Genomic DNA, 16,885 nt, shown 5'->3' with positions numbered 1-16,885 from the left:
CAGTACTAAAAGAGAGAGGGCTCTCTCACTGGCTGACGTGACTGTGGGAATTTTTAGTTAGGTCCTAGGTCTGGCTTCTAATCCTGCATTGTCTTGCTCAGTTCATAATAAAGCTGAGATCTGCACAGATACTGAAATTGAGTGAATGTCACCATGGATCTTTTTCTGTCCCCTTGTCGAACATCTTTAACCACTGATCCTTTTCCAGCTGAGATGTTTCCATGTCTTTCTCCATTCATTTTTTGCTATGTTTCCTTTTCTGGGGACTCATCTTTTCATCCTCATTCTGGATTCTGGCTCCTCCCAAATCTGCTAGCTCAGCTCTTTTCTCTTTTGTATCTTAGCTTCCCCCATTGGTGAACCGGAGCTTTGGCTGTGATGATCACTCATTCCCTCCTCTCCCGGCCTGCACCACACCCTGGTTCTCCTTCCTGCTCTGTCCTTTCCTCTCCTCTGGTGGCTCCTCTCCCCACCCTGTCTCTCTGTGTTCTTGCCCATTTCATCCACTCCCACAGTTTTCGAGGCCATCTGCTCTTTCACGACCTTCAGATCTGTACTTCCTTCACCTGTCCACATTTCAGAGTGCCTCTTGACCCTGCACCTCAGCCCTACGCTGTGTCCCCAGGTCGCCTCGTCTGACAAGGTCCTACACTCCCAGGAGCAGGCTCCAGACCTCGCCGTCCTTGGCTCCTCCTTCCACAGACCAGCACAGTCCCTGTTGGGTAGCGTTTGGCTACCCTGTGTCTTGCAGGCCTCCTTCCTCTCCGTTACTGCTCCCAGGACCCTGCATCCAGACACCTCACCTCCCATCTCAGTGCTGCAGCCCCTTCCAGCCTCATATCTGTCCCGTTCATATTGTCCTTGTTGCCCTGTTGATGCTGTTAGGGCACAGATCTGCTCCGGTTTCTTGTCTCCAAAAACGCTTTGGGATTTTTGCCACTCGAAACTGATTTTGTTTATTTGGATTTTATACTTAGAATCAAAGTAATGATTTTTGACCCACAAGTATCCTAACCCTTCATCCAGTGCCTACTCCACGCTGCAGGAGTACCTCGGAGCCTGCCGCTCACACGTTGGTGCACACAGCCAACCAAATAGAAAGATGTCTATTCAGTTCTTCTCTTTCTCCCAGTGTTCAAATGCAGTCATCTACACTTAATGCCATGAGTTTCACAGATTCTTTCTTGGAACTCGTGAGAGGAAAGGATTCCCACGCAAGAGGAGAAATGGCAGAGCGGGAGCCCTTGGGCCTGAGAGCGAGGATGGCAGTGTCACCGTCACTGCAGAATGTCACGGTGTAGTGTCGCTTGTGCCCTCAGACTTGGTGAGGAGCAAGTAGCAGCACTCTTGTTCCCCAGGTGAGAAGACCCAGGCTCAGGAAGGTGGATGTGATGCCAAGGGCGCCCAGCTAGTGAGTGGTCAGCAGGAACCAGACTCCTATCTGTCGGGTGTAGGAGCACCTGCTCGTGACACTCCAGTCCCGCTTCCTCCTCAGTGTCTGTGTTCCAGCTTGGCCCTGCTTGTTAAAAACAGAACAAGAGCTCTTTGCAGACAGAAATGCAATTAAACTTTGCATAAACAGTAAAAGTTCCAGCATCCCCATCACAATCCTGCTGGGTCTGTGGTCTGTACAGGCTTGTGATGATTGGAGCCCTTCAGCATGAATTTGAATTTGCAGATATAAAAGTCAAGAAGCTATTGTCTGAAGTTAAAGATTTCTGTTCTGATATTAGAACATCCCGAGATTTGTCTAACAGTAACTATCCCATCTTTATGGATTTTTGTGGCATAAATGTGGGAGGGAGGCTGTTCCAGTTCTGAGAACCTGTGTAATGCTTCTAAAGTCAACCTCTGGGAGCCTTGGCTGAGAGAAATGTTTGAATATAGAACCACTGAGCCCTTTCTAACTATCTCCAGGTTTAGTCTGCACATTTGAAAAGCAGCTGTGAATCGCCATTAGCAGTATCACACACACTCTCACAGGTAACCAGAGTATACTGTTCTGTCCCTGAGTGATTATTAAAGGATTAAGGAGATAAATCCTCACTTACATTGTCATGCGTCAATATGACACATGGGTGAGACACCAGTAGAGCTCTCCTGTTGGGGGCTTCTGTCAGAGCCAGGGAGGTTGGACATTGCTGGGGAAACCAAGGAGGAAGTCCTGCTCTTCTCATGAGCTGTGCTTGGAAGATGGGTCGGGGCAGTGGGCAGCTGAGCATCGTCTCCAGCAGCCAGGCTGGATGCTCTGCCGTGAGGCCAGCTCCTTCCCTCAGCATCGTTGCAGATGCCTTTCACCACCTGTCACCTCCATATTTTCATTGAGGAACCTGGTTTTCTGCTGCCATGTGGAGGGCACAGCCGTGTCATCTTAGGGAGCCAGGACAGCTGGGTGGACGGGTGGTCTGAGGGCCTGTATCGCTTTCTGCTCAGTGACTGTGGAGGTTGGATGGACCGTAAGAGACACGGGAGGGGCCTTGTTGATAGATGGAAGGCTGGGTCCCTCTGAACTCGTCTCTCCTTATCTATCATCAGTTAGTGGACCACGAGCACGTTGCTTTCTACATGTGAAAACCAGATTTCCTCTTTTTCTTCTCCTAATTTAGAAGTTATTTGGGGACTGAAAAATAACAGGCTGGGAGGTAGGATCTCTGACCACTGATCCCTGAGGTTCCCAGTCATATAGTTAGAATTAAAGAAAGCTGCTTTTCAGCGGTGTGAGAACCAGAAGCATGTTATCTCTAGTCGTCAAGTGTTCCTGTGTATTCATTCTTATGTTCATTCATTCTTTGAACTTTCACTCCAACATTTGCTGAGTGCAAACGACATTGAGCCGGGTGTTGTACAACTTCAGCATCTGAGTAGGACACAGGAGCTGGACTGAGCTGGATGCCTGCAAGAGCAGGAGATGAGAAACGAGTTAGTTCAAGGAAGCAGGGAATTTCCAACGCAGAGCTGAGCAGGAAGACCAGCTAGTAACCTGAAACGGTCATGGCCAAAACAGCTGTCCAAAACGGGTGGATAGTTGGCAAGAGTAACAGACTAAAATCCGGAGTGGGAGGGGGATGCAGTGAGATGGGACCCCTGGTGCTCATGGCTCCAAAACAGCAGATACTATCATGGAAGATGGGTGAATTACACTTCCCTCCCACCTGCCCCTTGTGCCTTGATTCCAGATTCTTAAGGAACCCATGTCGGCTGCTGGGAGCAAAAGCCATAGAGGGGTGAATGAGACAGGACCCACCTGTCAGGGAGCAGATGCAAAGGTGTCACAGTAGCTCTGGGGCAGTCACAGTGGAGGTGACACCTGATAGGTGGCTGGAAGGTTGGCCGCCATTTTTCTGTTGATTTTGAAAGTATTGGGAAATTGATCTAAGGAACAGTGGGTCATCTGGCTCAGAAGATACGAACCCGCTCTGATGAGAGTTCTTAATCTTTGAAATGCTCCTGTTGCATATGGACCTGATTGGCATCATGCCTGGGGCTGATAAGCACTTTAGACCTTTGACCCTGCACCTTCAACCAGACCCTACTTTTTCTGACCCATCAGCAAATGTTTCTTGAGCATCTGTTACATACAAAGGTCTTTTCAATACTCACAAAAGATAGGTAACAGAGTTAAATACTTGGAGCCCTGATGTTTATTAAAATAAAATAGGGCACCATGTATCACTGCAATGGAAGAATGTTCTCTGGCTTCCTAACAGAAGCCCGCTGCTGGGCTTATAATCCTACAGTGACAGCATATGTGGGGAGTTTGAAAGGGAGGGAGAGAGGAGCTAACATAAATTTGGAAAGCACTTTGAAGTCATGCAGCTGTCACTGTTCCTATTTTTTAATCACCAGATGTATTGGAATCGTTATTTTTCCCAACTTCAAAGTGGAAGTGAGTACGTCTGCTGCCCAACACAAAGACTCCGTGGCTGCCACCAATGATGCAGCTACAGCATAACGTAAACACAAGTAAACCTGAGTAACATGGAATGCAGTGAACTTACATTTTAGCTGCTTTTGTCTTACGTGGCTAATTTGAAATGTTGCTCATCATACATTGGCATCTATTATATTTTTGTTTGAAATATGGGGTCCCAGGGAGTTAACTGCTCAGCCATGGAGAATTAGATCATTTTGAAACATGAAATGAAGTCTATTTGGCAAAAGCACAGGTAGAGGAGATGAGAAGAATGAATGCAGTGTTTGAAATATTAAAGAGGTCATTTGAATGGTCCTCTTCTCTCCCTCTTGCTCTTCCCCTCAGGGATCTGATAAAGCATTCCAGCCGCACCCTCCTCCCTCTCACAGGTACTCTTTTTCTGGGCTAAGATCTAAGAAATTGCCCTTAAGGGTATGTGTCAGTTGGCTCAGGCGGCCATAACAAAGCACCTTAAACATGGCTTAAACAAGAGACATTCAGTGGCTCACAATCCTGGAGGCTGTAAGTCTGAGCTCACGGTGTTGGCACTTTCTCCTCCTGATGCCTCTCTTCCGGGCGTGTAGACAGCCGTCTTCTCTGGGCATCTCCGTCCTCATCTCTTCTTATAAGGCACCAGTCAGATTGAATTAGGGCCCATCCTAGTGGCTTTGTTTTGCCTTAATCATCTCTTTAAAGACCTCCATCTCCAAACACAGTCACCTTCTGAGGTCCTGGAGATTAGGACTCCAACATGTGAATTTTGAGGAGACACAGTTCAGTCCAGAACAGGTTGGACACTCCTGGAACAGGGAGATGGGAAATGGGGAGCTGGACTCTCTGCTGATGGCCTGTGTTTAGGGGCTGATGCCGATTGTTATCTTCACAGAGGTCTCCAGGCTCAGACCCTGGAAGAGTAGTTGTTGGTGCAGAGAACTGCCCATGTGTTCCTCTCCTGGCATGTCTTTCTGTGTGCCTGGTGACGCCAGTGCTTGTATCTGTTTATCTACGTTAATCCCCACTGTAACTCAGAGGTAGGCATTGTCATTGTCACCCCCTTTTACAGGATGGGGAACCGAGGCATAGGAAGGTCAGTAACCGGTCCCAGGTGATCAGCTCTGAGACGCGGACCTGAGGACCACTTGGGCAACTGCTGGCGGCCCAGCCCTCAGCCCCCGTGCACATTTCCACACACTTACTGGTCAGTGTGCCTGGGACTTAGGGTCTCCAAAGTCCAAGCACCGGCATTGGTCACGCTGGTTGCTATGTTTGAAGCTTGCTTAGGAATTCAGATTAATATTCCTTGGCCTCAAGTCTCACTCAGTGTAATGTCCCTTAACATACACAGGCTCACTGACACAGAAGTCAGTCTTCACTTCTGGCGGATTGGGTACTTGCCAATCTGCCTACTTGTTAAAATTACCTGCACCCTCAAATGAGTACCCGTGGGCTTCTCGAGGTCTAGACATTTGCAGAACGGCTAAAATTTGAGTCCCCGATGTGTATGTTCCCAGCGGAGTCGACAGGCCATGCCCCAGCTTCTAGTTTAGCGCAGTCTGTAAACAGCGTCCTTTATGTGATCTCTTCGGTGCTCTGTTTTTCCTCATTCTTGTGCTTTATGTTAGTGATTTCACAGTTTAAACTGGCCCTCACGTGTAGTGACAAGGTGGGCAGTGTACAGCGGAGAAAGGCCTTCCAGTACCTGCTCCCCTTTTAACAGCATAAAATGTTGTGCTTCTGTCACGTGGAACTATAGAATCTCGACAAGTTTTTGTCTAGTAAGGATTAACAAATCAAAATTAATAGTATAATACTCATTATTAGAACTTAGTACGTATAAAATGACATGGACATTCTCACTTGACATGCTCTCCTTAATGTCTTATGTAATAAATACAAAATCATGCTTTCCCCATTTAAGTACTTAACTTTATCATCAAATAATGTTATGGGGAAGGCCTGCTGTACGTTTCATTGTGCAGAACACGGCACACCATTCACATTAGATGTAAACAGATATTTTTTGAATGACTGGACTGTTCAGTATTATTCATGCTAAAACAAATAATAAAATAGCTACTATTTCCTAAATGTTCACCTTCTATCAAGAAATGTTCTAAGTACTTTACATATGTTAACTCATTTAATCTACCCAACAAGGAGGTAGTTGCCATTATTCCCATTTGATGGATGAAGAAACCAAGGTATAGAGATCAGGATGCTTCCAAGGTCTCAAGAATTTGCAGAACTGGGATTCAAACCCCAGGCTCTCTGTATCTAAAGCTTGAGCTCTTAACTGCCTCTACTATGACTGACAAGAAAATTACTCCTTTATGAACACATAACTTACAGTGTCTTTTTCCTTTGGCCAGTTGAAGACATTATTTTAATTAAAGTGCAACAGTGATACATTGATGTGGCACCTGTAGTGATGTTATTATTGTAAAGATCATCTTTATGCTGAGATTTTTGTAGTAGTTTTTGATTCAGAATCTTTTTCTCTTCTTAGGATGTGGCATTTTTGAAACCTTATTGCTTACGTAGGCTTCAGAATAACTGTATCATGATAACCAGAAAACTTACAATTTGCTTCTTTACAGAAAATCACTCTGCACCTCCCGACGTAACCACTTACACCTCAGAACACTCAATACAAGTAGAAAGGCCGCAGGGCTCTACGACGTCAAGAACAGCCCCAAAGTATGGCAATGCCGAGCTCATGGAGACTGGCGACGGTATGTCTTCCAGCAAGTTTTTCCTCCTTTGTAAATTCTAAGTTCTGCTGACGTGCTTTCTGTGCCCTGACTGGATGTGTTTCTTCTAGTGACACAGTCGGCTCATTGACTCATCACGTTCTTTATGAGCCTTCCTAGAAGGTGGCATAGTTAAAGGAAGTGCAAGCTATCTCCAAGGGGGCCATGAGTTATTCCTTGTAGGAAAAATGTCAACGTTGTAGGAATTTTGTCATGAGAATAAAAAGATTTGATAAAATTCTGATGTTTTTGCTAATGAATAATGTTGATTCCACAATTAGAAAATTAGTGCAGGTGTTAAGACTGTGAATGGTTACTTGGAAGGGCAAGATGGAGCTAAACACAACCAAAATAATGCACAGAGATGGGCAGAATGGTGCTTTAGACTTTGGAAGGAAGATGGTCCTTTTTCCTCCATGTTGGAAAAAGTATTGGTGATTTGATAAATACAGCCATTCGGGTTCTCTCTTATTCCTTGAATGTTTCATCTTGGTATGCTCTGACATATTCCTGTTACCCATCCTAAAGTGACAGACTCGAACATGAATTTCATGCTTTATTCTGCTTTCCTTGACCTTCCAGAGTCATGAAAGTTAGACTGGAACCTGATGATGATATAAAGTGTTATTTTCTTGGAAGATGGCCAAAATAGCCTCTGTGTGCCATCCATCCCACTATGCTTGTGTCCATGACACGGTGACTCGGGGGTGATGAGGAGGCCTGGACCCAGCCTCTAACAGGCAGATGCCTCTTCACTGTGGTCAGAGCCCAAGGTCGCTAGGTTCTGAGTTCTGTTAGTATATTTGAAGTCACTCCAGTTTCCAGTATGATTGGTTTCCCTGGAATGCTTCTCAGTATCAAGGTTTGCTTTAGTCCTCTACTAAGTTCATTGTTTATTGAATTGGTCATTACTGTTATTCTTTTCATCACCATTTTAGTAACTTTGTTGTCTTTGAAGTTCATCATCTTCACCTGCTCCCCCAGGTAAATTCATCTATTGTCCGGTTCAGTGCTGTGATGGTGTCTCGTACCAGAACCACATGGGGCACTTGTTGGAAAACAGATTCTGGGCCACACCCCAGACCTAACACATCAGAAGCCCTGGGCTGGGTCCTAGGATGATTTGTGTGTGTTCTAAATTAAGCTGGAGCACCAGTGGCCTTGTGAAATGATCTCTGATTCATCCAAACCAGATTAACTGGGACTCTTTAATGGGGAAATTTTGTGTTTAGATATTGAGAATTCTGGGTTGTATATTTTTATGTATTTTCAAGATTGTAAAATATTTAATGTCTCAATTCTGAAAGTGCCCATAGAGTAATTTGAGACTATCTGTTAAAATGGTTTTTATTGGATAGAAAAATTTCCTTGAATTCTGTCATACTCGTTCCAAAAGCTGAGTTCTGTTCTTGTGACACTGTGCCGTGGAGGAAGGGCTTTGCCTCGGTCAGTATGGGAAAGACCCTCTCTGGTTGTGGTTCTTCTGTCTGAGAACCGTGAAGGTTCCAGGCCTTCGTATTTACCAGGTTCAGGTTTCCAAGCACTGTTCAGCAGGAATGAAATCTGCCTGCAGAGAGTACAAGTGATCCAGTTATGGATTCAGCCTCTTGGTGCTCCATTTTTTTCATTTATTTGGGTTATGTAAAATTTTTTTAAATTTCATGCCTTTTTCATTGATCATTTCACTTATTCAGTTTTGAAAACGATGTCACATTTATTGTCATGAGAAATGTATTATAAGGTTGGGTCTGTTTTTCTCAGTACACATGGATAAATATATGTAAGTTCTGTATTATATCAGAAACTGAATTTAGAGACTTTTAATTGCTGTGCTTCTAGAATGCATTGCCTAAATGTTCACTCAGGAGAGTGGGTCTGAAAGACATATAGGAGGGACCTGGCCATTACCTGCAAGAGGACAAGGCCTGCCAGCAGCACTTGTAGAACCTGAGTCCTCTTACTTTCAGGGGCGGCAGCTGGAGGCTGAGCACAGGTGGTCTCAGGGGAGATTGGGACTTGGGGAGGGTCTCACTGCTTAATCAGCTCTCTGACCCCCAAGGACACAGGGGACCCTGAGACGGTATTAATTAGGAGATGACAGACCCTGTTTTAGGAATAGAGGCGGGACCGAGCCCAGTCTATTGTCTGGAGTTTTTCCCAAGGTCACCAGAGCAGGACAGTTCACAGTGTAAAAGGGAATCATTTCTGCTACATCTTTATGCTCTCTCAAGGCTTCCTAGCAAGGTCACATGCTAAGACCGTCCACCTTGGAATGTTCTCGTTGAGCAGCAGTCATCTTAGGTGACACTGAGGGGCTCCCAGCCCTGAGATGGGGCAGGGTGTGCTGTCATGGCTGTTTTTACTGTAGCTGCTTGTTTACGCTGTTCCATGCTCACAGTCAGTCCACCTGCCCCATGGTTCTGTTTTTCAGGAGTGCCTGTAAGTAGCCGGGTATCAGCAAAAATCCAGCAGCTTGTCAACACCCTCAAACGACCCAAACGACCACCATTGCGGGAATTCTTCGTCGATGACTTTGAAGAACTGCTGGAAGGTGAAAGAGCCCGTTCCTACCCGCTCGTCCAGTGTTTCTGTGACCCTATAGAGTATAGTGTTTTTCTACCAAGGCTGTTAGACTTTTTAAGAACAGTAATCTTGGTGTTCCTGGGAAGACAGGGATCCTGCCTAGAAACTGTAGGTACTATTCTCCAAGGTCCCTTTAAAGATACGCCAGTCCCAGCACAGTTGGGTTGATACCATTTGTGTGTCACTCTCAGCAGAATGCGATTTTGTCCCGTGAGCCAGGCCTCTTTCTGAGGACTCCTTGAGGCTACAGGAATGCTGGTGTTGATAAATCATAGGCAACCTGAGCTTGCAGCAGGCGTTCTCTCTGAATAGGCTTTAGAGGAATGCAGAATGAGCCGTGGCAGATCTCACCTTCCTGACTCTCGTGACAGCTTCAGGAGCTGGTGTTCTTAACCCCTGAACAGTCCTGAGCCTTTTAACACAAACAACTTAAAATTGAAACAAAGTACTGCTTGTTGTGTCAAACCCAAACTGCTTATTTTCTTGCTCTTTATACCACAAGTAAGACATAGCTGATTTTCTAGCCAGCAGGTGGAAATTGTGAATCATCAGCTATAGAGAAACCTTTCCCAGAAGTGAGAATAATCTCTCAGATTCTTACCTATCTAAAGAGTTGGGCAAATTGTTTTTATTATGGGGTGTTTATTTTTGTTATACGTAAGAAAATATGTGCTGTGCTAGTTATTCATAGTAGCTGTAGCAAATTCAAATTTACATCTCAGTATTTAAGGGAAAAATATAATTCAGCAAGATTTGAGCTCTTTGGAGTCTATAATTACTAGTGTATGTCGATAACCGATGTTTTAAACATGGCAGTCCTAGACTCTAGGCATGTTAAAATGCATAGTTTTACTTGTCAGTTTATAAATGCATTCAGGTCTCCCTAAGTTCCACACCCTGACTTTGCCTTGGAAATTGTAAGAATTAAGTGCTTTTGTTACATCCATGAGGCTCATGTGTCGGTCATAGCTCTAATTCTAGAAAAACACCTGTGCACGTTTCCTGTCCTCTAATAAATGTCTAACTCCAGTGTAAATCTTCTAGCTTCCTTAAAAGGAATAAAAAAGTGATTGTGCTAATATGGATGTGTTTTTCTTGAAAACCTTTTGTGTTCAAATGTATTTAGTTCAACAACCAGATCCAAACCAGCCAAAGCCAGAGGGAGCCCAAATGTTGGCGATGCGTGGGGAACAGCTGGGTGTGGTTACAAATTGGCCCCCGTCTTTAGAAGCAGCGTTACAGCGATGGGGGACCATCTCACCAAAGGCCCCATGCTTGACCACGATGGACACGAATGGGAAACCTCTGTACATCCTCACTTACGGTAATCCTGTGAGACTTATCCACCTTTTGTTTGTTTGTGCCTGCACACAACTGTCACTTTCAGGGTGGCCGATTCATATTTGTGTTGCCTTATGTTTCTAATACAGAAATAAATGGAACCTGAAAGGAATATTATAGGAAAATTATTTGGTTTGAATATGAAAAGTTACTATTTGTTAAATGTTTTTGAGTAAAAACCAGAAAGTGATATAAAAAATTAGTGATTATAACTCTAATAAGATGTTAGATTTTACCTCTTGGAATGTATATTAATTAAATTAATGCATTCAAGAAGGATTGGTAGTTAAAGAATGTATATCAGAACTCTTTGACATGTGTCACTCACTTACAAGAAACAGAATCTGTTTCCAAAGTGCTTTTTCAGAAAGCAAGAGAAAACAAACTTTTCTTTAATTCTTTATTCAGTACCATTAATGCAGTCCATAAACTTGGAAATAGTTAACTGTACCAGAGAGATTCCTTTCTCTTTGCACCACGGATAAGAGGCGGAGAAAGCAAATTTTCAGGTCATTTTCACACTCTCTGTTACAGTTTTGCAAAGAAACAAGCTTCATAACAAAAACACCAAAATGGCTTATGTTATGTCTGCATGTGTGAGGTTAGATTACCTTTTTTTAACTTTCAGTTTTGTTTTTATGATGATAATGCTCTTCTAATTGCAGGTAGGAGAGGAAGTGTTTTCTCCATTAGCAATGGAGGTCAAGAGCCAGGTGTTAAGTATTATAGCCCAGCCTTTTAGTGGGTGTGGGGCCTGTGAGGCACCCACTGTGCCTCAGTCATTATCCTGTGCCATCTCATGGAGGGAAATGGGATTTAGGAGCATATGTTTTCACAGTCTCATTTTTTTTTTTCTCGTTTTGTTGGGAAATTCTGAGTGGAGTGGAGAGAGGGTATTTCACCCATCATGAGGCATAAGATTCATGTTTTTAAAAGTTATACTTTTGGAAATAGATTTTAGTCAGTCAAAAAGACAGAGGACTTTCCTGTCTGACCTTCATCTCTTGCCAGATTCAGCCATGGAGCTGATTGTGTACTGTTTTCCAAGCATCATTTATTGAAAGACTGTCCTTTCCCCTTTCTTGGCTCCTTTGTCATAAATTAGTTGACATACGTGCGTGGGTTTATTTTGGGGCTATTCTGTTTCATTGATCTTTGTGTCTGTTTTTGTGCCAGTATCATACAGTTTTTCATTACTGGTAGTTTTGTAATGTCAAGGAGTATGACGTTTCTAGCTTTGTTTTTCTTTCTCAAGATGGCTTTGGCTATTTGGGGTCCTTCATGGTTTCATACAAATTTTAGAATTGTTTGTTCTATTTCTGTGAAAAATGTCATTGGAATTTTGATAAGGATTGCGTTGAATCTATAGATTGCTTTGAGTAGTACAGACATTGTAACAATATTCATTCTTCTGATCCATGAGCAGAGAATATCTTTCTATTTATTTGTGTCATCTTTAATTTCTTTCATTAAAGTCATAATTTTTAACGTACAGGTCTTTTACCGCCTTGATTAAATTCATTCCTAGGTATTTTATTCCTTTTGATGCAGTTGTAAATGGGATTGTTTTCTTGATTTCTCTTTCTGATAGATTTTTATTAGTGTATAGACAGAACAGTTTTCTGTGTATTGATTTTGTATCTGCTACTTTACTGAATTCATTTATTACTCTGTTTTTCTGTATAGTCTTTAAGTTTGTCTATATATAATGTCATGTTATCTGCAAGTAGTGACAGTTTTTCTTCTTCCTTTCCAGTTTGGATGCTTTTTTATTTCTTTTTCTTGCCTTATTATTCTGACTAGGACTTACAATACTATGTTGAATAAGCACGGCAAAAGTGTCTTGTTCCTGAATCTTAGAGGAAAAGCTTCCAGCTTTTTACTGTTGAGTATGCTGTTAGCTCTGAGCTTGTAAACATATGACTTTTATTTTGTTTGTAAACATATGACTTTTATTTTGTTGAGAATTTTTATCATAAATGGATGTTGAATTTTGTCAAATGTTTTTTCTGCATCTGCTGAGATGATCATATGATTTTTATCCTTTATTATGTTATTAATGTGCTGTGTCACATTCATTGATTTGCGGATGTTGAACCATCCTTGCATCTCTGGAATAAATCCCACTTGATCATGGTGTATGAGCATTTTAACATATTATTAAATTTGGTTTGCTAATGTTTTGTTGAAGATTTGTGCATCTGTGTTCTTCAGGCCTGTAATTTTCTTTTCTCATGGGGTCCTTGTCTTGTTTTGATATCAGGGTAATGCAGGCCTTGTAAAATGAGTTTGGAAGTGTTTTCTCAACTTCTGTTTTTTGGAAGAACTTGAGAAGGATTGGTATTAATTCTTCTTTGAATGTTTGGTAGAATACACCAGTGAAGCTATTTAGTCCTGGACTTTTGTTTGTGGAGAGGGTTTTGGTTACTGATTCAATCTCCTTACTAGTAAACGGTCTGTTTAGATTTTCTGTTTTTCATCGTTCAGTCTTGGAAGGTTGTATGTTTCTAGGAATTTATTTCTTTGAGGTTGTCCAGTTTGTTGGTATGTAATTGTTCATAGTAATCTCTTATGATCATTTGTATTTCTTTAATACCAATTGTAATGTCTGTCATTTCTGATTTTATTTATGCGTCGTCTTTTTTCCCTGGGTGAGTCTAGCCAAAGGTTCGTTAATTTTGTTTATCTTTTTAAAGAACCAGCTCTTGATTTCATTGATCTTTTCTATTGTCTTTTTAATCTCTATTTCATTTATTTCCGCTCTGATCTTTGTCATGTTCTTCCTTCTACTAACTTTGGGCCTCATTTGTTCTTCTCTTTCTGGTTACTTGAGATGTAAAGTTAGGTTGAGATTTTTCTTGTTTCTCGAGATAGACGTTTATCTGTGAACTTCCCTCTTAGAATTGCTTTTGCTGTATCCCATAAGTTTTAGTATGTTATATTTTCATTTTCATTTGTCTCAAGGTGTTTTTTACTTTCTCTTTTGATTTCTTTGTTTCGTTGGTTGTTGGATAACATGTTTTTTAATCTCCACATACATGTAAATTTATCAGTTCTCATAATCGATTTCTAGTTAGATAACATTGTGGTCAGAAAAGATGCTCAATATGATTTCAGTCCTCTTAAATTTAAGACTCGTTTTGTGGCCTAAGATATGATCTATCCTGGAGAATGTTCCGTGTGAGCTTGAGAAGAATGTTTATTCTGCTGCTTTTCGATAGAGTGTTCTTTATATAGCTATTAAATCTATCTGGTGTAATGTGTAATTTAAGGCTGATGTTTCCTTATTGATTTTCTGTCTGGCTGGTCTGTTCATTGATGTAAATGGGGTATTAAAATCCCCTACTCTTATTATATTGCTGTTGTTTCCCTCTTTATGCCTGTTGATGTTTGCTTTATATATTTAGGTGCTTCTATATTGGGTGCGTAAATATATCCAAATGTTATATTTGCTTGTTGGATTTACCCTTTATCATTACATAATGTCCTTTGTCTCATTACATTCTTTGTTTTAAAGTTGATTTTATCTGTTATAAGTATAGCTACCCCAGCTTTCTTTTAGTTTCCATTTACATGGAATATCTTTTTCCATCTGTTCGCTTTCATTTTGTGTGTGTCTTTATACTTGAAGTGGGTCTATCGTAGAAGTATGTGGATGAGTCTTGTGTTGTTGGGTTTTTTTTAATTCATTCACCCGCTGTGTCTTTGGATTGGAGAATTTAGTCTGTTTACATTTAAAGTAGTTATTGATAGGTATGACCTTATTGCCATTTTTTAAATTTCTTTCTGGCTCTTTTGTAGTTCCTCTGTTCCTTTAGTCTTCTCTTACTCTCTTCCTTTGTGGTTTGATGACTTTCTTTAGTGGTGTGCTTAGATTCCTTTCACATTATTTTTTGTGTATCTACTATAGGTTTTTGCTAGATGGTTACCATGAGGCTTACATATAACATTTATAATAGTCTGTTTTAAGTTGATTAAAAACTTAAGTGTGAGTACATTCTCAAGCCCTGCATTTTTAGTCTTCCCCTGTTTTATGTTTTTGATGTCACATTTTACATCTTTTTATCTTGTGTATTCCTGAACTAACTGTTGTAGTTATTTTTACTACTTTTGTCTTTCAACCTAATACTAGGTTTATAAGTGATTAATCTACTACCTTTACTAAATATTTACCTTTACCAGTGAGACACATATTTTCTTGTTACAAATTAGTGCCCTTTCTTTTCAGCTTAAATAAGTTCCTTTAACACTTTTTTTGTAAGGCTGCTTTCGTGGTGATGAACTCCTTTAGCTTTTTGCTTGTCTGGAGAACTTTATCTGTCCTTCAATTCTTCTCTCTTTTTTTTTTTTTTGTGGTATGCGGGCCTCTCACTGTTGTGGCCTCTCCCGTTGCGGAGCACAGGCTCCGGACACGCAGGCTCAGGGGCCATGGCTCACGGACCCAGCCTCTCCAGGGCATGTGGGATCTTCCCGGACCGGGGCACGAACCCATGTCCCCTGCATCGGCAGGCAGACTCTCAACCACTGCGCCACCAGGGAAACCCTGTCCTTCAATTCTGAATGATAATTTTGGCCAGGAGAGTATTCTTGGTTGGAATTTTTTTTTTCTTTCTCCTTTCTAAATCAGTCAAGAACTGTTTTATCTTCTTTAATTTAAATCATCAATTTACTCTTTATTTTTTTCTATTTGAAAATATTTCTAGAACTTGCCAAAAGTTTGTTGTTTCCTTTTTCAAACTCTCTGTTGTAAATTGGCTTTTGTATGAATTTATGATGATCTCGACTTTAATATTCCAAACTGAGAATGAAGTTGAAACTTTAACAAAATATAATGGTGCTAATTGTTTGATTGTAATTGATTTGTTTGTTTACAATCATTGATTTTTTCACTTACAACAGGTTGATTGTAATTGTTTATTTAACTATAATAATTTCCTAACATTGTTCACATTAAATAAATCTGAAGGCACAAAATATTTGTGATTTCTTTAGGAAAAAAAATAACTCCTTGCATTATTTCTAATGGCTAGTGACTATTTGGGGCAAAAATATAATCATCAAATAATTGTAAAGTAGCCAGTCTTGAGGAGGTGGAGTTAAGGAAGGTGGAAGAGGGGCATGAATAAAACATCACACCTAGTAGCTACTCTCAATGATCAAGAAGTAGGCTAAAATGTAGACTGCAATTTTGTTTTTTATAGCTTGCTTTATTGTGATGTTAATAAAACAAAGAAACATTTGTTGAGCACATACTATGAGCGAGGAATGTCCTAGGAATTAGAGGAATCAGAGATAATGGAAAAATCCTCCTTGTCCCCCTAATCATTAAGGAAGAGACAAATTGATAAATCCATTGATAGGAAAACAGTAAGAACCCTAGTTTGGATTGCTGCAAAATCCAATATGAAAAAAATCAAATTCAGATTTTTTTCATTTCATAATTTCATAATTTCATAATTAAAGTGTATATTAATTTAGCTTTTACATTTAAAATAGGAAAAAGATTAGAGCAGTGATTGCATTTATAGGAAACAGTTCAAATTATTGTTATCTTTATTATACTATTATTGCATTAATATAATTTCTAACACCTTGACTGCTTCTGAAAGCTTATAGAAGCTAAAGTTGTAAAAGGCCTTTATGTGTCCAAGAATTCATGTTAGATTTTAAAGTCATTTTGGTTTGATCTCAGACTGTTTGCTATCACCTGGGTATGCTGAGGAAATGTCTGGCACTGGAATGAAGGCAGGGATTTGAATCTGCAAGTTCTTCAAAACTGGTTATTTTTCTCATGTTTTTTTAATCTTTTTAATCCTGCTTTGTGGTGATTTTTTCTAGAGTTCAAAACTTTAAAATAATTCAAAAATTTTACCATAATTTTTATCTAAATTCAGGGATTAGGATTTCAAAATCCTAAAAGTTAGGAAAAGTTGAAGTTGAGAAACTTAGGATGTGGGGAAGGAGAGGGATCAGGCCCTACAAAGCCTGTCTTAAGTGCCCTTTACATTCATTGCAATCACACAAGACAGGACTCATTAATAGAGGAAATAGGTGTCATTTTGCACAACATAAATTAGCATTAACTCACTAATGCCTTGGCCCCTGCCCTATTTTACTCCCTAGAAATCCTCCCCACTTCTGTGATGGTAATTAAATTCTGTGTGGCTTTCCTCTAGGTTCTTAGCATCCTAGGTGTATTTGTATTTAATACCTTATTCCAGTGTTCAGGCTTCTCAGATTTTTAAGTCAGATTTGCTGGCTTTTGTTTCCCATCTTGATTCCAGGGGCTCGGAATAAC

General features: G+C 40.8%; 1 protein-coding gene across 6 annotated transcripts in view; it reads left to right on the top strand.

The window, feature by feature from the left end:
* Positions 1–16,885, top strand: part of DIP2C (disco interacting protein 2 homolog C) — a 354,106-nt gene that overhangs the window by 221,220 nt on the left and 116,001 nt on the right. For all 6 annotated transcript variants that reach the window (XM_033852298.2, XM_033852296.2, XM_033852299.2 and 3 more), the window contains 3 exons: positions 6,511–6,645; positions 9,095–9,214; positions 10,373–10,570. In XM_033852298.2, coding sequence (XP_033708189.1) covers positions 6,511–6,645; positions 9,095–9,214; positions 10,373–10,570 — 453 coding nt within the window. The remainder of the gene's footprint in view (positions 1–6,510; positions 6,646–9,094; positions 9,215–10,372; positions 10,571–16,885) is intronic.

This window comes from Tursiops truncatus, chromosome 2 (genome assembly GCF_011762595.2).
Source record: "Tursiops truncatus isolate mTurTru1 chromosome 2, mTurTru1.mat.Y, whole genome shotgun sequence".
In the NCBI taxonomy this organism is placed as follows: domain Eukaryota; kingdom Metazoa; phylum Chordata; class Mammalia; order Artiodactyla; family Delphinidae; genus Tursiops; species Tursiops truncatus.
The sequence above is the reverse complement of the archived record's forward strand: the minus strand, read 5'-3'. Positions and strand labels throughout refer to the sequence as shown.